The sequence below is a fragment of the Carassius auratus genome, chromosome 34 (assembly GCF_003368295.1).
Source record: "Carassius auratus strain Wakin chromosome 34, ASM336829v1, whole genome shotgun sequence".
Lineage (NCBI taxonomy): Eukaryota > Metazoa > Chordata > Actinopteri > Cypriniformes > Cyprinidae > Carassius > Carassius auratus.
In genome coordinates this window covers 12,846,676-12,868,091 of record NC_039276.1, presented here as the reverse complement: position 1 = coordinate 12,868,091, position 21,416 = coordinate 12,846,676, and the positions used below count along the sequence as shown (strand labels likewise).

At 37.9% G+C, this 21,416-nt stretch overlaps 1 protein-coding gene across 11 annotated transcripts in view; it reads right to left on the bottom strand.

Moving 5' to 3' along the window:
- Nucleotides 1-746: 746 nt before the first annotated feature.
- stxbp5l (syntaxin binding protein 5L) overlaps nucleotides 747-21,416 on the bottom strand; it is a 164,593-nt gene continuing 143,923 nt past the window's right edge. For 3 of the 11 annotated variants that reach the window (XM_026218099.1, XM_026218098.1, XM_026218102.1), the window contains 9 exons: nucleotides 21,113-21,166; nucleotides 15,541-15,723; nucleotides 8,833-8,931; nucleotides 6,160-6,399; nucleotides 5,699-6,062; nucleotides 3,415-3,580; nucleotides 2,034-2,145; nucleotides 1,425-1,645; nucleotides 747-1,324 (listed from right to left, as the gene is read on the bottom strand). In XM_026218099.1, the coding sequence (XP_026073884.1) occupies nucleotides 1,283-1,324; nucleotides 1,425-1,645; nucleotides 2,034-2,145; nucleotides 3,415-3,580; nucleotides 5,699-6,062; nucleotides 6,160-6,399; nucleotides 8,833-8,931; nucleotides 15,541-15,723; nucleotides 21,113-21,166 (1,481 nt within the window). In that variant the 3' untranslated portion in view covers nucleotides 747-1,282. The remainder of the gene's footprint in view (nucleotides 1,325-1,424; nucleotides 1,646-2,033; nucleotides 2,146-3,414; nucleotides 3,581-5,698; nucleotides 6,063-6,159; nucleotides 6,400-8,832; nucleotides 8,932-15,540; nucleotides 15,724-21,112; nucleotides 21,167-21,416) is intronic. The other 8 variants (XM_026218100.1, XM_026218105.1, XM_026218106.1 and 5 more) reach the window with 4 other exon arrangements.

Here is a 21,416-nt window from a genome sequence, read left to right as displayed (position 1 = left end):
TGTCCTCAGCGAGGTACAAAACAACGCACAATCTTTGATACACGTGCCTCAAGGCAACCGAAGAGATTAGAAACGAAACAACTGGCCAGCTGAAACTGACCTTTTAAAGTAATACGAACATCATGATGGATTAGAAAACAATCAAACTGTATTTGTACTTCCACAGACACGCGTTGAAGAGCCATCCTTTCTGTCTGAGTTTGGCTGGCTTGTCTTATCTACACATAATAGCCCAGAATATCAACCACAGAGTTAGTTCATCGCTAGTTTACAGTTGAAGGTACTTCACCCATCTAGACTATGGCACGTTAAGTATTACATATGAGAAACACGCTCGAAAAGGACCTCACAGACACGCACTCGTAACGGGGTGCCAAATACATTTGAATACTCACACTTCTAAAACTATGTCACGTCATACGTCTCTAGGAGAGGGCGAAGTACCTTTTGAAGACAGATTCGAAAGTTATTGGTGCTGACTGTGAGCTAGTCCCTGCTTGGCCTGATTTGCAGTACGAGGGTGGATAAATTGCTGTCAAATATGACAAGACAGAGTGGCAAATATTCTGAAAATATACATCGCTGAAAGGAACAGTATGGCGTTGTCAAAAAAAAAAAAAAAGTATATATATGTATTTTGGCCTTATAGCAATGCAGGTATACAATTTTTTTTTCATATGTATATATGTATATATATATATATATATATATATATATATATATATATATGTTTGCTATTTCAAAAAATATAAAGTTTTTTGTCATAGTTTCTATTATTGGCTTAGGTTATTCAATAAAAGTTTATTAATATTTAATTTCCCTTTTGTTTTAAAGTAACATGCTGCTTTTTAATATGGCAGTTTTTTACATTTTTATAGGTCATCCATTTTGTTTCATGCACTCTTGTTGATTTTGTTACTTCCCAACCCAAGTATCTACACGGCGTGAGCCAATTCGATTCTTGCGAAGAGACCCCCCCCCCCATCAACCACTGTACATAAATTAAAATGTTGTCTGATTTACAACATAGGTATGGAACCGCTCTTACTCTCAAATGCTAATGGTACATGTCCACTGAATCGTAATCATGTCTTAGCCTTTTCAACCAATAAGAGTAAAACAGTCCTATACACAGACAGAATAGAAGCTGAACAGCCCTCAAGTCCCTCTTGGTCCATCTGTCTGGCTTGCTCTCTCTCTTTTTTTTAAGAGTGAAAGTCCAAGTTCCACAGTGTCACCCTCTTGTGCCACGAGTATGAAACGCACCCTCCGCGAGGATCTTCTAAAACTGATACCACTTCTTGTCTTTGCATTTCAGCATCAGCTGTGGAGGGCGAAAGTGAAAACAAAGAGATTGCATAAGCACATTAAGATTTACTTGTATCTATATTTCTGTTTTCTCATTCTCTCGCTCTCCTACATACCTCGTGAGCGTGTTTAGAGAAGGTTTCGGCACTGGTCATCATCAGGGCGGTCCTCTCCTCCAGCTCCCCCAGCCTCTGTCCTCTCTCGTCCAGAGCAATGCGAGCTCGGGCCAGCTCTCCCACCACCCCGCCTGCTGCCGCCTTCATGCCCTCCATTCCGCCCTGTCCTGGGATGTGCTGTGCCAGGCTGCGGGACGCCTTACCCGCTGCTGCCTCACCAACTTCAGAGCAGGAGAAACAAGACGAGGTTGTTATTGTTAACTAAAAATAAAGTAATTCAAAACTAATTAATCTAATTAAATAAAAGGGAATCTGAAAATATAATAATAAGAGCTAATTAAAATATTAAAACATTTTATAATATTATAGAAATTACACTTACATAATACTAAAACATGGAAAAACAGGAAACGAGAATAAAAGAAAGAAATATTTTCCAATTAAAACGTTTATTTATATGTCATCCTCCTGTCTTAGCGAGCAGCTCTGAACTTAGATGTTGAACCAGACTTCAGATGATAGTAAAAGTGCTAGATCTGTGAGAATATGCTTGTACACACACACACACACACACACACAAACAGAGGAGTGATAAATAAATATACTCACACAACTCCTCTCGGTCGAAGGTTTGGGCATTGCCGCCAAAAAAGCCCTTGAGAAAGCCACGGTTCTGAGCCTCAGGGGTCTCGATGGGTGTAAAGAGCTCCCCTAACATCTCCTGCAATTAACCAAGAATAAAAATCTGATCAAATGTTGGAATGAAAGAGACAGCAGGACAGTCAATTCAAAACTCCACCAGCAGATGCCAGTATAGTTCCACATTCCACAAAGTAATGTACAAAGTTTTGACAAGAGGAAACCTCTTTCTTGCTTTTGTGTTTGAAAGACACAGTTATAAAGAGGCTATGTTTGGAATGAAATACTATACAGTATGCATTAAATATGGTCTACATTTAAAATGGTATGTGAAACAGTATGCACTATGCAATAACAATTAAAATGTTAGTATGCCACATTGCTGTGTAGAAGATAGCAAGTAACCTTCAAAAGTTTTATAATTATTATTATAATTAATTTTAATTTGAACTTAATTTAGATTATTTTAATAAAATGATGTGACAACAATGTGTTTAACTGGAAATACATTTTTAACTCAGTGACATTGGATTGTGGAACACATACACTACTGTTCAAACATTAGGGGACAGTCAGATTATTATTATTATTATTATTATTATTATTATTATTATTATTATTTATATTTTAAAGAAACATGTTTAAATAATTGTATTTATCCACATATTAAAATGATCAGTAAAACATTTATAATTTCGAATAAATGCTGCTCTTTTGAATTTTTTTCATCAAAGTATCCTGAAAAAGATTTATCACAGTTTCTACAAAATATTTTTGAGCAGCAAATCAACGTATTAGAATGATTTACAAAAGGATCGCATGAGACTGAAGACTGGAGTAATGGCTGCTGAAAAGTCCGTTTTGCCATCACAGAAATAAGTTATATTCTAAAATAAATGAAAATAGTAAACAGGTATTTGAAATTTTAACGAAACATCAGAATTATATAGATTTTACTGCAATTAATGTAATAAATGCACCCTAGGTGAGCACAAGAGATTTCTTTCAAAAACATTAAAAGCAAATAATAAAATCCTACCAACCCCAAACTTTTGAACTGTGATGTATGTTTCAGTTCAGATGCATAAAAAAAATCCATACTGTGCACATGGTACATACTGCGGAAATAGAATGAATAAAATGGCATTATGCTATTTCCATCCTAACCAGACAGAGAGGGAACGACAGAGAGAGGAAAAGGACAGAATAACGACCTGTGGCAGAAATTACAGCCGAGATGCAGCAGGGCTCAGCTCAGCAGAGCTCAAAGCATCCTTGACAAGCATGACATTTCACTTCAATAACCACCATAAGCATGTATGCACACACACACACACAAAGGCAGAGCCACCTGTAGGTTGTCACACATCTCCTGGCTGTAAGTGATTCTCTGTATCTCTGTGGGGGAGCACAGATACAGCGCCTGCCCTCCGTTGGTGAAGCAGAATGTTCTAGCAATGCGCATGTCTGTTAGCGGCAGGTAGCTGACATCTAGCAGAGGCCGTAAACTGGGAAGACTGTAAAACATATACACATATAAGATAACAGGCTTAGCAACTGCTTTCCAACATCCTTTGCATCATATATGCCAGTGAAAATATGATATAGCGCTGACGGCAGGATTTCTTATGAAACCAACAAATCCACATTGCAGCTTTTCTGAATAGGGGTTTAGTTTTCATTGAAGGATTGAACTGGTGTCTGTAATCTGGATTAAACAAACAAACAAACAAACAAACAAAGATACCAAAAAGATTTTGAGCTGGTATTAAAGGAATGTTCTAGGCTCAGTATAAGTTCATCTCTATTGACAGAACCTGTCAAATTCTGTCGATTATCACAGATACCACAGTTTACTCATCAAAGGTGTTCTGGAGGATTTATAAGATCATTTGTCATGCTAATGCACTTATGTTATTCTGTACAGAAATGTGTGAATGAATTAGAACAGTCTGTATGATCGCTGTAAACGGATTTTAGAAACAGACCCTGTTCCAAGGTTTACTTGTTATATATATATATATATATATATATATATATATATATATATATATATATATATATATATATATATATATATATATTCCCCCTTTCATGCCACAAAGATGATTAATAGACCTTTTGTTCAGTTAGTAATTCTGTTAATTACCACCGACAGACATTTTTACCTGTCCCTCAGTTTGTTAAAGAGTAACTTTTTTTTTTTTTTTTTTTTTTTTATTTAATGATCTGTAAGAAATGGGGATTTATTAGTGCTGTTCATTGATTCAAGTAACTTTTTTGACATTTGAGTGTAAAGTGTTTTAATTAAAGTGTTCTACAATATATGGTGTAAAAACGTCTGAGTACTGCCCTCTTCAGGTTGAACTGTGGCTACTGCAGTTGATTTTTCCTATTGGATGTTTGCAGTGGCAGGTGACGTAGGCAGTTTCCTAATCACCACGCACCTTGGTACGAGCTACCACACCCTTGGCATTACAAAACCATCTTGTTCCATCAAAATCACTGTAGTGAGTCAGGAGTTGGAATTGCGAGTATTGAAAACGATCAGGATAGAGTATTTTTTAACATCTATTTAGCATAGCATTTATATAGTTATTTAGATTATTTTGTGTAGCCTATGAAGTTAATTAGCATAGTTGTTAGTAGCATAGTATTGCATCAGTTAGGATAGTTTCAAGTTGGCGTAGATTTATTTACAGTGGTCAGGATGGTACGTAGGTGTAGTGTTGCTGGTTGCAACAGCACTGCTGGACTGCATAGTTTTCCAGCAGACTTGAAATTTGGGCGCCTGTGGTTGCATGCACTTGGCCTGGAAGGTCGCGAGTTCCTGCCTAGAGCTGGAGTGTGAAAACTGTATTTAACATGGGGTAACTTCTCTAATGCAATGGAGGTGGAAATGGGCTTCTCCACACAGCTCGCGCTGAAAAGTGACGCAGTGCCTTACTCAGAGACTGGCCTCATTCTCTCTTGCACGGCTTCTTCGCTAGCATCATCGGATGGGGATCGCGATGAGGGAGTTAAGACCACAGTTTGAGCCAGCGGCTCGAATTGATATGGCTCAGGCCCAGGCCCTGTGTCCATAGACACCTCGACATCCTCCACTTCAGGTCTACTTCAAATGAACGCTCTGTTGCAAAGCTACTTGCGTCACTACAGTCACTCTCCATTTTAGCGACTCTGACAGCAGCTGTCAATTAATCCATCACTGCGGGTCTCAGGTTCACGCCCCACCCGCTCCGCACCACCCTCAGTTCGTCCCCTCTATCTCCGCTGTGCTCTGCCCACTTTCCAGCATTTTTAAATATTGCCAGTAGTTGGAGTCAGGCTTTGACCAGGGGTTTAGTTACCCTTTAAATCAATACTACTAATACTACTACCACTAATAGCAATATAGTTTTTATTTTATTTATATTCCTATATTATTTTTCATGACATTAAGTTTAATTCCATTCATAATAATTATTATAATTTCTGTTTTAATGTCAATAAATGATCTCTAGTGTAGATATTAGAAATTGTCGTTTTTCCATGAGGGCCTAGAACTAACAACCTTCTGGTTACCAGCCCTGATCTCTAGTCACTGCACCACAGTTTCCCAATTAAAACAACAACAAGAAAATGTGAAGGCAAACCTCAAAGTCATAATGTGTCCATTGGCGCAGAAGCAGGCCAGACAAACACTGTTATAAACCGACACCACATCAGCCCGCAGCACGAAGGACGACTCAGTGATGTTATGCACATATAGACAGGCCTGGGAGGGCATGAAGAAGACCTTGGCCTGCCTCTCCGAACACACTACAGCTAAGTGACCATCTCCACTGGCCTCCTGAGAAGACGAGGGTGAGAAGTTGACCAGTTTCCGCTTCCGGGGTCGATCTGGGTCATCTGGGGCATGTTGGTCCCGCCACACCTCATAGGGACTGTTAATAAGCACGCCCCCACAGTCCAGGAAACCAATCCGCAGAACGGAGCCCTTCAGCATTAACACTGTGCCTGAGAGGGAAAACCAGAGAAAGAACAAAAGCATGAGGATAGAAACATTGCATTTATAGACATTCAAGAAATAGAAATGGAGGAAATCAAGAGATACCGGTGGGGGCCACAGTAACAGGGTCTTCTAGGCGTTCCTGCTCGTCAGTAGGAATGGACATTGGTATGATGAGCACCAGGCCCAGACTTGTGCCCACCCACAAGCATGGTGTAGGCAGGGTGTCTGACTTACGCACGTATGACTCTGCAAACTGCAGGGTGGTAACGGCCTCTTTAGTTTCCCTGTCTATGCTGGAAACGCTAGAACTCCGGGAACGGCTGAATGAATTTTCGCGACTCTCTAAGAATGGAGAAGGGGAGAGAGAAAGAGAGGGTGGGGGAAAAGAGAAAAGTCAGGAAAGACAGATGGATGAGTAGTAAAAGATAAGGAATATCAAAGAATGAAAAGATAAAAGAAAAAGATGGGAGAAAAATCCTAATGCTATTAAAAAGTGGAATGACTGAAAGTGGAGTCAATCCATATGTGCGTTCACAATTACATTTAAACCACATCAACCAGAATCCAAGTTCTGAAGTGATACAGGTGTGCAGTTGCAAACACAACTCTCTATTGTTTTTTTTTTTTTTTTTCTTTTTGAATAAGTTAAACAATAAATAATGTACATGCAGGACAGGATTCACATATCTATACAGTTCAAACATTGAAAAACTCTTGTAAACATGATCAGACATGGCACAAATTTCCTTTACATACACAGAGGACACACAGAACTCACTCTTATAACTTGAAACTAATTTGGCGTCTTTACCATCCTTTTGACCTTAAATTGGTTCCAGGTTGATATCCATTGCATGAATACTGTATGTACTATATAGCCAGGCCCATACACAAAAATGTTTCTGGACTGATTTACACTTCATTCAATTAATTAAACTCTCTCTTTCCCTCCCTCCCTTAATCTGAATCGTCACTGAAAATCCCAGACAAAAAAGGCAAAAAAAAATAACTAAAATAACTAAAATACAAATGATGGTAATATATGGTTATTTGTTAGTGTTATATATGATTTGACATTCAGTATCTTGATGTAATATGTCATGCATTACAAGAAAACAACAAATCAATTTTAGATTTTGAATAGTGTTATCCATTGAGAACCGTGTTCGTCCTGCAGAACAAAGGTATACTGCATTCTCATAAAATAAACCCATTATAAGGAAACAGACATTTGTCATAATGTCAGAACCTGGGTTTGTGTATGTAGTGATGGAAGGAAAGTCATATGTGAAGAGAATACAAAATGTTTGTAGGTATATCAAAAACATCAAGACTGTGTTTTTAAGGTATGAGCTACAATGCAGAATGCTTTATCATGTATCATTGCTTAAATACTAAACCTCTGCTTCTGGGTCATTCTCAGGAAACAGTGTCGTTTATGTGCTTCATGTGTTCTTATGATTTTCAACTAAAATAGTAAATTAACATGGTACTGCACTAACATTAAATAATAGATGGGTCTCTTTATTGTGTTGAATATGTATATATAAATAAATAAATGTTTTCTATTGGACTTTCATTATGTTCACCTTTGTTGTGCATGCCTCAAAAGTTCAATTCTGTTATAAGAAAAAAAAAAACATGATAAATGATGATAAAACATCATAAAATAACAGTTTTTCAGATTGTAAGAAAACATAAATTATTTACACTTCTGTACAAATATTTGGAGTCAGTATTTTTTTTTAAAGAAATTAATACTTTTATTAATAACAGATTATTAAACTGATAAAAAATGAATGTGTATTTCAAATAAATCAGCATATTAGAGTGATTTCAGAAGATTATGTGACACTGAAGACCAGGGTCTGTTTTGCCATCACAGGAACAAATAACATTTTCAAATATTTCACAATGGAAAATGGTTATTTTAAGCTGTAGTATTTTACACAATATTACAGATATTATCGTATTTTCTTTTTTTATTAAATAAATGCAGCCATGACATAAGATGCTCTTACCGACCCCAAACTTTGAATCTGTAAGAATGTTAGGATTTCGGTTAATTATATAAGCTTTGAATGAATAAATGCACAAGCAAAGAAATTAACTTATCTTCTGGCACAAACATTGTTTCTCGAGAATAATTCCCATGGCCTGGTAAAGGTCTTCTTTCTCCTTATTACACATGTGCATGAAACAAAACCAGCATCACGGTCATGACAGCACACCTTACTGTTCTATGTACACTATCCCCGAGTTTGAACCCTTACCATTACAGAAAGAAATTTGATTTAAGAATGACCTCACAACATTCACCTACATTGATGACAACATTAATGATTGGTAATACTGACAGAATCATTAGCTCTCCCTTAGACATTGACATTCAGAAAGTGTTTTCCTGATACAGGTTAAGCCTCGCCTTGGACAGATCACTTTTTTTTTAATCATATAAAGTCCAGGACTAGATTTAAACTGTGTCTCGGAGATGTCACAGTGTGTGGGACGGACAGACGACTACAAGCCAACAGCACTGAAGATTGACAGAGGCTGGTGTGAAACACAAGGCAGACATCATTGTAATGTTCAGCTGCAAGCAACTACGGTGTAAATCCCAACCTGAAGATGAAGAGCAAGGTGAAGGCTCTGAACATCATTAAACGTGACGAGAGAGGGGTTCTGACCAAGCAACTAAGCGACACGACAGGACAGAGTGAGACGTGACGCTACAGGGTGAGTGGTCCTTGTGACCCTCAAAAAGACCCTCCTTACCTCTCTCGCTCCAGGAGTAGGTGGTGATGTGTTGCTCATCATGGGAGTACATACTGACTCCATGTAACTGCTGCAGCATGGCTCGTCGGGACGGATACCCTATCCATTGAACGAATGCACACACACACACACACACACACACACACGACACCCGAACGGCCACAATCACACACATAAATATAAAGATCCACGCCCACGACATAAAAAATGACACAAACATGGACACCAATATCAGACGTATACCAAAACACAAAAAAAGACATGACCAGGACATCACGGCATACAGAGAGTGACAGAAAAAGAGAAAGAGAAAACTGATAAACCAATATGCAAGAAAGTAAGAAAGAAAGGGTCCTGACAGGTCAATACTTTTTTTGTCTACTACCTGTCCACAACTTGTCAGTAGATTCGGAAGAAAAAACTGAGAACTGAGACAGAATTAAATCCTTTCTTGGCTGTGATAGTTTTTTTTTTATTTTTTATTTTTTAGGATAGGCGTGTTTGTGATCACAATAATTAATGGGACAATTCACTCAAAAATGAAATTTCTGTCATCATTTACTTACCCTCATGTGAGTCCAAACCTGTAAAACTGGCTTCAAAATATTTTTTTAAAACTTGTAATATAGTGTATTAGTTATGGGAAGATCTGATCTTTTTCCTGACTGAGATCTTTGAATCTCATTCAGCAAAATGAACAAATCTTTATTTAAGTCATTTCATTCATATGAGGAGAGTTATTAAAAATAACAAAAATGTTACATTTCCAGTAGCCAAATTTCTCCAACACATTTACTTATGTCAACTGTGACCATTCCAAATGAGAAACACATAATACCAGCCAAAGACAAATTATGAGAAAGGATTAAATTGCTACTCAACTGTGTCTTTTTGTCTGAGTTGTTTATATTCTGGGAGCTTGTTTCTTCTAAGCAGAACCTAAAATATCATAGTCACAGTAAAATATTGTAGTCACCCATTGAACCATTTCTGTTTCCTTTGCATTGCCTATGCAGCTTTCATGTGATAAAAAATGAAGGACTAGGACCAGAAGACTTGAGAGGTTTACCAATCATTTCTGTTCCCAATACAGGAAACAGAAATGATTAGTTCACCTTCTAAATCCTGAAAGACAGGATGTTGCACATGCGTGGTCACAAAAACACTAAACAAATCACTCTTTGACACAACTTGTAAATCCAATGTAATTTAGAGTAAAACGGCCCTATTTTATCAATCTAAATGTAAAGTGTAAAGCTCAAGGCGCAGGTGCACTCAGGGCGTGTCCAAATCCACTTTTGCTATTTTAACGACGGAAAAATGGTTGGCGTTCCCAGGCGCATAGTCTAAATGGGTTGTCCCTATTCTCTTAATGAGTAATGGGTGTTTTTTGGGCATAACGTGCACTAAACCAATCAGAGTCTCATCTTCCATTCCCTTTAAGAGCCAGTTGCGCTCGTGCCATGACGGATTTGCTACTTACAAGGCGGAATTTGGCAAGCGCGTCTGCCAGATGAAATGTAGCTGCTCGTGTGCGAGCAAAAAGATAGCCTAATTCTGATACATGCGATGACTATCCATTATGAATAGGCATATATATATTATTTTATTTTTTTGCCTACAAAAAAATCTCAAGCATTGCAATCCTTGAATTTTTTATATTTGGCATGTTTGTGTGCTGCTGTTCGTCCCTGTGTTTAATAAGCAGCGTGTACGCTCTTTAAATAAAAAAGAAAAAACATTGTAGCAGACTTAAGACCAGCTTTGAGCAATGTGCCTGAACACACTTCTTTTTTTAGACCAGCATGCTCATGGGCGCAAAAATGAGCGCAAATGCATTGGCTAATTAAACGACGTTGGCGCTGGATGGGAAAATGCAAATGGCGCAGGACTGAAACTAGCAAACACACTTGCGCTGCGCCTTGCGTCACATTGCGTCACTTTTGCACACAATATGATATGTATGTATACTTCTACAGTATAGAGATTTGTTAACATTTCTGGAACATTTCACTGTGTGCCTTCACAAAGTTTACAGCAGCATTAATATTCTTCAAAACATCTTATTTTATTTTCAACAGAAGATACCAAGTCTAAAAGGTTTGAAATGACATGAAGGTGAATAAATGATGACAGAATTTTCATTTCTGGGGAGTCTCCACCCCATTAAAACTGACCAAAATTGGACACTGATGTCTCACAGCATTCATTTCCCAAACAACATAACACAAAGCAAACAGAACACAAACCCACAAATTTCAATCTCACACAGTGCAAAATGTTTACACAAAATCACATATAACTTTGTGGGAAGACACACAAATTGACCTATTCTACTGACGGCTCATGAATCTGCGGGGACTGTGAATATAATTAGTTGTTTCCATCCTGTTAGCCTATTAGTGTGAATATTTCATGACATAGTTGGGTGACAGAACTGATCTGCTCGCTCGTTCTCGCTCTCTCTGGGACTCTTTTGCTGAAGTTACTGACTGTCAATCACTGCAGGGGAGCCAAATGACACACCTGTTATTAGAAACACCAACAACACCCTCTCTCTGTGGGACAGTCAAACGATTCTGTGGAAATAAGTTTTTTTTTTTCTTTTTTTTTCTGTCTGATGGATTCCTCTGTGTTTATAGTGTCTATATATACACATAAATGTTGCATAGACTAGACCTAAGTCAGCGCCATATTTAATTTCTGACAGCAATGAAAACAAGAGTACAGTGTTTTCAATGGATTGTACTGTTGTTTACCAGCTTACAAATTGTTCAGCTAACAACTTCTACAAAAAGAAGAAACATCTTTCTAAAAGTCTTCCAGTAGACAAAAAAAGCCATGAAAGTATTTGAAAGTTTTGAGTTATGGAAATTGCATGTAATATGCAGCGCATGCCATCGTAAACACTGTAGTCTATCTCACACTACCTTGTTTTTTCCCGTGTACGATTGAATATGGTGTATAACTTTTTTTTTTTCTTTTTTTTACAAATTATGTATTTCAACAAATTATTCATGTTAAACAAATCAACTGAGTGTGTGATTGAATGATTAAACTGACAAAAAGATGCCCACTAATCGTCACAATGTCCTTTATGATATAAGTTGCAGAAAAAAAAAAAAACTCTTGAATGAATCTTTTTGATAAATGGGATGTGACTCAGTACATTTTAATGGGATAATGGGATTTCAAGAAGACATTGGGATGATTTAAAGTCCCATCTACTACCTTTTATCCACTGACTTAAATATCTGTAACTGTGCTTATTTTCTAACATTTTGCTTACATCAGGTATGTGTCTGTGTGTGTCTTTACACCCTTAATGCTGTTTACATGAGACTGTGTTTCCCAAATTCCCGCAGCTCTCTCTTCCTGTAGTGTGTCTCATTAGTGACGGCCTGGCTCTCCTTGCTGCTAATTGACCTTTAATTATCCCAGCGACCCCACTGCGACACCACATGCCTGTTATCGTAGCGATAGGGACGCACGCCATGCGTTGAGACCAAAGAAGCAGTAGGCAGTCCTCTAACGGACAAGTGTCTCCCCAAGTGGGTAGAAAAAAAAAAAAAAAGCCATGTCTATATCTAGAAAGATATGAATTTCGCAACATTATTCAATTAAAAAAATTCAAGCCGAGTTTGTGCAGAAGAGTTTCAAAGATGAATATTGAGATTTCAGTACTGTTAAAATGTCCAGGTGGAAATAAAAAGAAAGAAAAGGGGGTGACCGGAAGGTATTTTTACTAGCTTGTGAGCAATCACAGCATTTTTTCTCAAAAATGAAATCACATATAGAATATTAGGTTAAAAAGGCAATATCATTGTCATTCTGGGAACCATCCAGCCACTGTGAAACCCTTATGAACTCTGTGACACTATGTGTACTCTGCTTTTCGACTTGGGCTGGTTGTCCTGGTTGGCGTCCTTCACGTAAACAGGATTATGGACACAGATGATGGCACAAGAGGAGACACTGCCTATCGCTGCGATTGGATTAGTGAATGACAGGAAGTCGCTGCCCATGCAAGGATATGATCTAAGTGACGTGTTACCGCTCTACAGACCACGCTAATATGAACAAGACATCTGCTATAGGGACATATATGACTGACAAGGACAAAGAATTGACATGAGATAAAGGCATACAGAAGTCACATTTGCCTGTGTGCAAGCGCATGATAACAGTTAAAGGAGTCATATCGCACACACACACACACACACAAATATATATGTAATGGACTTAAATATGATAATAATATGTTTTATCCTGACATTCAAGGATATGGAGAGCAGCAGGAAGAGAAAGATGGGAAAGAGATCCATTGTTTTTTTCATGCACTCTCAAAAAAAAGAAAATAAAAAAAAGTACCTTTTAGGTACTAATATCTGTTCTATATATCTATCTGTTTTCTTTTTATTTATTATATTATTTAAAAGCCCTTGCTACATGTACTGCGTTTAAGCTAACTTGGACTTTGCTAACTTGCTCTTTTGTTGTATTTTATTGTTTCCATTGTCCTCATTTGTAAGTCACCTTGCATAAAAGCGTCTGCTAAATGACTAAATGTAAATGTAATATGTAATATGTACACTTTAGGTAATAATATGTACCTTTAAGGTACCAATATGGACTGTTTAGGTATAAAGGTGTGCCTTTTGAAAAGGTACCGCAACAGTGACAGCTTTTGTACCTTTTTTTCTGAGAGTGTGATATGACCCCTTCAAAGCATGGCTCTTTTATCACACACTCCAACATTTAAACATGGAGGTGATGAGAACAAACATTTGAACATACACACACATTCTGATGATGTGTTTTCTAGAAACATGTCATGTTAATTGGATTGTCCATGTATTTAATTTGGTAAATTCCCTTCTAATGATCCGAAGGAAACAGCTGCAATCAATTCACATTAAGAAAGATGCATGAAGAGAAATAAGTCCACACCCATAATCGTTCTGTAAACTCCAACCTAAGCTTGCTAAGAGACTGCCTACATTATTTTTTTTTAATTCACATCATCAACCCACCTGTCAAACTACTATGTGTAGAGGTATTAATTAAAAGCATTAAAAGCAGAAAGTATAATTAGGCTCACAGCAGTGTCTGCCTCAGCCTCCATGTTTGAAGCACAAATACAGTCTCAAACATAAAAGGGACTGAAGATCCCCAAAGCTTGAAAAGCAGAGTAGTTTTTGTGAGTCACACTTTGAAAGGTTTCTTTCTTTCTTTCTTTCTTTTACTTTTGATGCCTTTTGAAAGACTGGTTAATAAAATAATATCATCATAATTGATTTTAATCAGGATAAATGGGATTTTTAGTAAATAAATTCTTTAAATGGATAAATGGAAGTATAATTAAAGTTTATAACACAAACCTTTTATGAGATCACAAAAACTTTCCACCAAAATGTCAGCAAATATGGTAATTGGTTCATAAGATACCCGGTTAACCCTTTTCCACCAACATGCTGCCAGTGCCAGAGCCAATTGTAGTTCCAAAGCTATATGACTTTTCCCCCCTTGAAACACAAAAAAAGATAATTTAAGAAGATTTACTGCTGCAGTCACCAGTGTGGCAGCATATACCTAAAGAAGTGCTTTTGAGGCAAGTTTCCCTTTCAAAAATGTTGAGTGTTCAGGTGGGAAATCTATGCTTGCATTTTGGTTGGAGTGCATTAAGGTGATTCAGCCAGTTCACAGCTTTTTTATACAATTTCTACAGTGACTGTGTATATATTCAAGCAATCATGTAGTGACCCAGACACGCAAACTGTGTCTCTGCTTGGGCAAACCACACTTGCAGCTTAGTGTTCCTAAAAATCTGGTACCTTGAGAGTGACTGCATTGGCCATCATCTAGTCAAATCACAACAACAAGAAACTCTGACATTCAGGAGCATCAGGGTGACCATATGTAGGAGTTAGTGTGTTTAAATGAACACAGGAAACATTGAAATTGGATCCACAAAGTCGTGGACCAGCTGAACCATTTAGATGCAACACAAGCGTTGATCTCTTAGAGGGGAACCCCCCTCAACACACAACTTTCTGTAACATTCTTAAAGGGAACAAGCACAGTATGTGAATTCTGTCACATCTTGAGTTTATGCTGCCATACTAGTGACTTTTCTTGCATGGCAAAAAAATAAATAAAAAAGGTTGCATTGACACTGATTGGTGACTGATTTGTCAGTATCGACCATTTTGCATTGCTTCTCAGAGGGAAGTTTGGATGGGTTTTGAACAACATGAGGGTGAGTCAATGATCAAAGGATTTTTCTTTTTAAGGGCATTATCTGTTTAAGACTAAAAAAAAAAAAAAAGAGACAATGATGCTCTATATTTGTTTGTGGGTAGTTATAGCATTGTTCAGCTCTTAAATGTAGCTCTGGTGCTGGAAGAGATTCACAGGTCCCCTGGTCGAGCACGGGCTAAGTGGAAAAGGGATATGCTTCCTGTGTGGCATGATAGGGCTTAAGAAATCATCAATTCTTCCAAAAAAGTGGGGGAAAAAACTATAAAACCAAAGAAAAGGTAGTGAAATCAGAGCATCAGAAAACACAGCAATAAAAACTCATACCCTTCTCCTTGTATCCCTTGATGAGTGTTAATCATGCATAAGTGGGATAAAGCAGTGGTGGAATACAAGAAAAAAAGGGTAAATGGATTAAAGGGATATAGGAGCTGGAGAACAAGCACACACCTTCGGTGAGGGAGGACACAGGCAAAGAGACCTCCATGCATGCGGCAGACTGGGCCTTGCGGAAGGGCGGTCGGCCGGGCCCCCTGCGGGCGAGGCGTGGCCCTTCAGGGCCCCCTGGGACTCTGGCTCTCCCAGTCAGACAGGGCTGGGAGGTGGGGCTAGTGCAATGTCCATTCACATGATCTGTAACAACGTGCATAGCATTAGCAAGAAAGCCAAATGGAATTAGAAAAATAAGATTGTGTGTGAGAGAAAAAGTGTTGAAGAGGGCAGTGGGATGAAAACAATGAGAGAGAAGCGTTAGAGAGGAGAGAGAAGCGTTAACAGTAAGAGGAAGCAGTCATATAATAGCAGTTCTAATCAGCCAGAATTAAAGGAATTTTTTAAGGAAAAATGAAAAGGAAAATGGAATGGAAAATGAAAATGGAATGAAAAAAGGGAAGAAATGGGGGAGGAAAAAAATGGAGGACAGGGAAAGGAGATGTGGAAAAGGGAAGTGTAAAGAAAAAAGGAAATACAAATGGAAAAGAAAAAGAAACAAATAAAACAAACTGGAAAAAGAGTAAAAATAAAAAAGGAAAAATGAAAAGGGACAAGAGAAAGAACATGGAAAAGGAAAGTAAGGTTGCATATAATGGCAGCTGTTCAAAAAATTAAGGATTCAGAGAGGCTTTCTCATTCTTTCTCAACTCAGACACTTAAGAACGAAGGTGGAGGACTTGATTTTACAGAAAAACAGAAGCTTCCATCTGCAGTCTGTTTATGCAAGAAGTTGAGGGAGGTCTGGTTGCTTATTCAGGAAAAGACCCAGATTCAAATTCCCTGCATCTAAAACAGCACATTTTTCAGTAATACCTCCAACACACCTAGATCAAGTGTTGCTTTCGTCCACAAAAATTATGACTAAATATCGTGGTCAACGAACCTTTATCAAAACGATGAAAACGGGACGAGGCGCAACGTAAATGCTGGTCTGTGATTATAATGCAATATTGTCGATGAATAAAAACAAGACTAAGGGCCCTATCTTGCACCCAGCGCAATTGACTTTGTACACCGACGCATGTGTCATTCCTATTTTGCACCCGCGCAAAGCGCGCTTTTCCCTCCACAGAAGCACGTCGCTAAACTAGTGAATGAACTTGCGCTCCCTGGGCGGATCAGCGCAAAAAAAGAGGCGTGTTCCGGCGCAAACAATCCCTGGTGCTATTTTGCTGTTCCATTAAGCAATTGCGCCACTGACCAGAAAAAACCTAGTCTAAAGTCAGTGGCGCGTTGCGCGCTGTTCATTATGCTATTTTAAGGGCGCATGTTTGACCTTAATGTATATAGCGTGCACAACGCGCATACACTTTGCTCATATAATCTACACAGATTTTTATTAAGATTCATAAATTGTTACACTAAAAAAATATTAACACATGAGATGACGGAAATCATTGTGGTGTGTCACGAAGATGTGAAAAAATAGGCATAAATCTTGCTTACAAATTATTCAGGCTAATTGTAGTAATTAAGGATCAGACCTGTTTGCCCAATAGTGGCAATACATATATGTATATAAGGACATCTGACAAATTGGTTTGTCCGTCAAGAACCAGGAAAAAAAATCGATGAAACAGTTGTGGCTATTTCCTCCCACGCCTGTTTAACCGACGCTATTTTGGGTGGGTTTCTCCCATCCCCATACAACACAATTTATCTGTCTTTCACTGCTCTTACAAGAACATCAGTCTCCTCGGCTGTGAACCGCTCCTGGCGTGCGCCTGGTAAATACGCCATAATAATAGCAATCCATAATGGAACTTGCGCACCTGCTTTTAAAGGGAATGTTGGATGACGCTCTGATTGGTTTATTTCACGTTACGCCCAAACCACACCTATGAATAATGAAGCTACTTCAGACCCACCCATTTTAGATTTGCGCCGGGCGCAAGAGCCATTTATCCCGCCGGGAAAATAGCAACAGCGCCGAGACCCGCCCACAAAGTTACTTGCGCTTCGCGCTTTGACACTTGCGTTTCAGATCGTTTAAATAGGGCCCTAAATGTGTTTTACAAAATAAAAACTATGTTAAAATGTTAAAATGACTAAACAAAATGTTATAACATTATTTTGTCTCATTTAGTCGTGTTATTATTATTGTTCTGCAGTATATCTGTTTCCTGTGTCTCACTACAAGTTTCATTGACTAAAACTAGACGAAAATAGTCATGGATATTTCTGACTAAAATAAGACTTAAATGCTCAGATTTTAGTTGACTGAAACCTGGCTAGACTAAAAACAGTATAAACATGACAAAAACTAATAAAAACTAAAATGACAGCTTCACACAAAGACTAGACTAAAACTAAAATTAAAACAGGCCGCCAAAAACAACACTACATGGATCAAATCGTCTGCCTGAGAGAGGCATCCTGAAGCCAGAACTTCTCAGTTTCAGTCAACTTGTTTATATCTACCACAGTATCCTCTTGGTTTTGATTGACTCCTGACTGTTTTGACATTCTAGCTGTATAGTTCCCTCCCTCCATTTTATATCTATCAATCATTGTCATGCCAACACAGCCACCCAAATCCACTACTGTCTGCTGTCATTTCATATCAGTGGGATTTCATTTTTATATAGCACTGTAGACTTGGCAACCAAAACTTTGAGACTGACTCATGGTGAAACAAAGCATTATTATGAACACCATCTGTAGTACTTTTGAGAAACTTAAATCATTATTTTAAAGACTACATTTGTTAGTTCATATTTTCTTATATAAGCAAAATGTTATAGTGTATAAGTTATACACTAACATTTAAAAGTTTGCTGTCAGTAATATTTTATATATACAATGTATCATGGACTAAAGTCTGCATGTTAGAATGATATCTGAAGGATCATGGGTCAATGAAGACTGGAATAATGCAGGCTGCTGGAAATTCAGCTGTGCTATCACAGGAAATATATTACAATTGAAAACATTTCATTTCAATTGTAATAACATTTCAACAATTTTCCTTTTTCATACTGTACTTGTAATCAAATAAATGCACCTTTGGTGAGCGCAAGAGACTTCTTCTTAGTCATTAAATAAATCTTACCAACCAGAACGTTATGAATGATACAGTAAAAATATTGTAGACAATTATTGTAGAACATTTTTCAATAACTCTCATGACACTAACTAAAATCCAATTTAATATGGTAGCTTTGGATGGAACACAGTATCTTCAGGTGATTTTCCTGCACGACTCATATTCTGTTGATGATAGTCGGAGAACATCATCTTAGAGAGTCAGGATGAGAAAGCTCCAAAATCAGAGCCCAGTCCGCAGACGTCTTTACATTTGTTTTCCCTGGCCTGCACCAGAGTAAGTGTTTCTAACATGGGCGTAGGTTTATGGGGGGATGCTAGGTACTAGTCCCTATCAATATTTTGAGATGACAAATTTGTCCCCACCAATATTTAGCACGCTCCTGCTATTTGTATTTTTGCCCCTCTATTTGGATCGATTCTAATGGCCACGACGACAGTACAAGAAATGCCGTAATTTGATTGGCGGCGGGGTATCTGACAGGCTACACGCGCGGGCCGGGACTACTTTTGTGCTTGCACTAGCAGCGAGCGGGTGGTGTGTGTGTGCGTGCGCGCGCGCATGTTGACGACGGCCGACGGTAAGTTACCAGGGCTGTCTCTGTGCCACATACAAAGGCCAGTAAAAACATTTTAATATTCAGTTTTTTGCCCCTTTTTGTACTTTGTAGATGCCACCCAAGAAGAAAAAAGGGGACGTACAGTAAGAAGCTTTTTCATAAAGCAGAGTCAGAGTGTAACGTTAAGTAGTCAAAATAACTAGCTAGCCACACAAGTAAACTAGCAGTAGTGACTGACCAGGCTTTCAAATGTAGATTCTACTGTGGAAAATAGTATTGACTGGTGATAGTATGTGTTACCCAGGATGATAGAATACTACGTTAGCAAGTAACTGAATATCAATAAGCCTGTACCTTCACTTAGAATCTTGCAGTCAACATAAACGTGAGTGTACTGGAGGGTAAATAGTGGTTATAATAGAAAAAGGTTATTATATTTATTTATTTAGATTTGTTTCCTTGTGGCAGAGTATTTTTTGTTAGTGTAAATACTAATGTATATAATAATTTATGTTAATAAAACGTTTGTTTGTTTAGCATTACACAGTCTCAGGTTTTTATTTTTATTTTTTGAGAGTGCATTTTTGAGATTATACAGTTATACTAACTGTTTAGGGACAGTATACAGGATGGATGGTATATCGGGGTCTGGATACAATATAATGAGATGAAGTAGATTAACTTCTGTATTGTGATATTCTGTATTGCCAACAGTCTGAAATGGAAAATGGAATGGAAATCACCATTAAATCACTTGTATCTTACAAGAGAGTCACCCGGGGTGTCCCCACCAAAGCTGAGACCAAACCTACGCCCATGGTTTCTAAATGTGTTTCTAAGTCCATGAAAAGATCCAAACTGAGGGTAGTTGACTAGAAAATATTGCTTTCAATAGTAACTACTGTAGATACGCACTAGATCTCTATCTCAGTCACACACACATACATTACACTCACACAAAAATCAAAAATCGGCTTTTAATAACTACTGATTTTTTATGGCATAAACCTTCAATACCTTTTCATATTACTAAATGACCCGAGGCTACTGCACTTTTTAATATTTTTCAAGCACAAATCAAAACCTTCGAGGATTAGAAAAAAGTGTAATCACTCATGGCCCAGATGGTCTGTTTTCCTTTGTAATGCTGCACAGCTTGACCTGTTGAAGGAACACTTTCATTATTACACATTAGGTCAAGTTTGGCAAAGGAAATTGGAGAGGAAATTGTTCCGCCCTCAGCGAGAGGTGTGTTAGTTACAGCCTAGCATGAAAAAAAAAAGCCAGAGGGAAGAAAAAGAAAAAAGAGAACAAGGAAAGAATCTCAGCAAAAGAGACAGAGTGAGACAATTTTGAGTATTTCCGTTAAAGGTTGAAGAATGAAACCAAGTCACGATGAGGCAAGCTCATTTGCAGAGAATGGTCTCATTACATTAGTGCATTTTGTTCAGAGGTAGATGGTCCAATCACAAATGAGCAGGCTTTCACAGAGTTAGCGAATGGTCCAAAAGTGTTAGAGCATGTTCTGAGGTATAGAATGACCCAATTACGATGGAGCAAGACCTTTAAGCCGTGAAGAATGAACCAGTTGCGAAAGAGCAAGATTTCAGAATGATACCGTTTCTCAACTTAAAAATGAGTGTTGAACAAACCACCTTTGTAAACACTTGCAAAATGTACATTGAGAAGCATAATAATAATTATAATAAAGGCCACACGCAGAGATGTGAAGAGAAAAATTTTGTGCCACGTCATGAATTCAGATGAGAAGAAAGTGAAAGAATAAAAATGCATTAAATATGAACTTTAAAATGCGAAGACAAGGGGCTTCATCATGTCATTCTCAACAGGATGGAAACAGAGAGAGCTGATGCATCGAAGGCAAGAATAAAGAAAAAGATCTGCTCTCTTTCGGCCTACCGTACCAAGATCAGTCTTAAGATCTGTGGGTAGACTTAACTTTCTGCCTGGTCCTTTGACTGAAACAAGAATAGGACAGAAAGGTGCAATTAATGCATTTATGAAAACAAATCAAAGGGCAAAATAAAGAGATCAACTCAAATTAAAATTGAATAAAGAAAGAAAGGAAATAATTTAGTGTAACACATGCAGGTGTACGCATTGATATTTGATGTTTCATTCGACAGTCATGCCTAATTGCATCCTGCCACCAGCTAAACAGATTTGTCTGTTTTTAGAAGAGCAAATGCACGCATGCAGAATGCATCT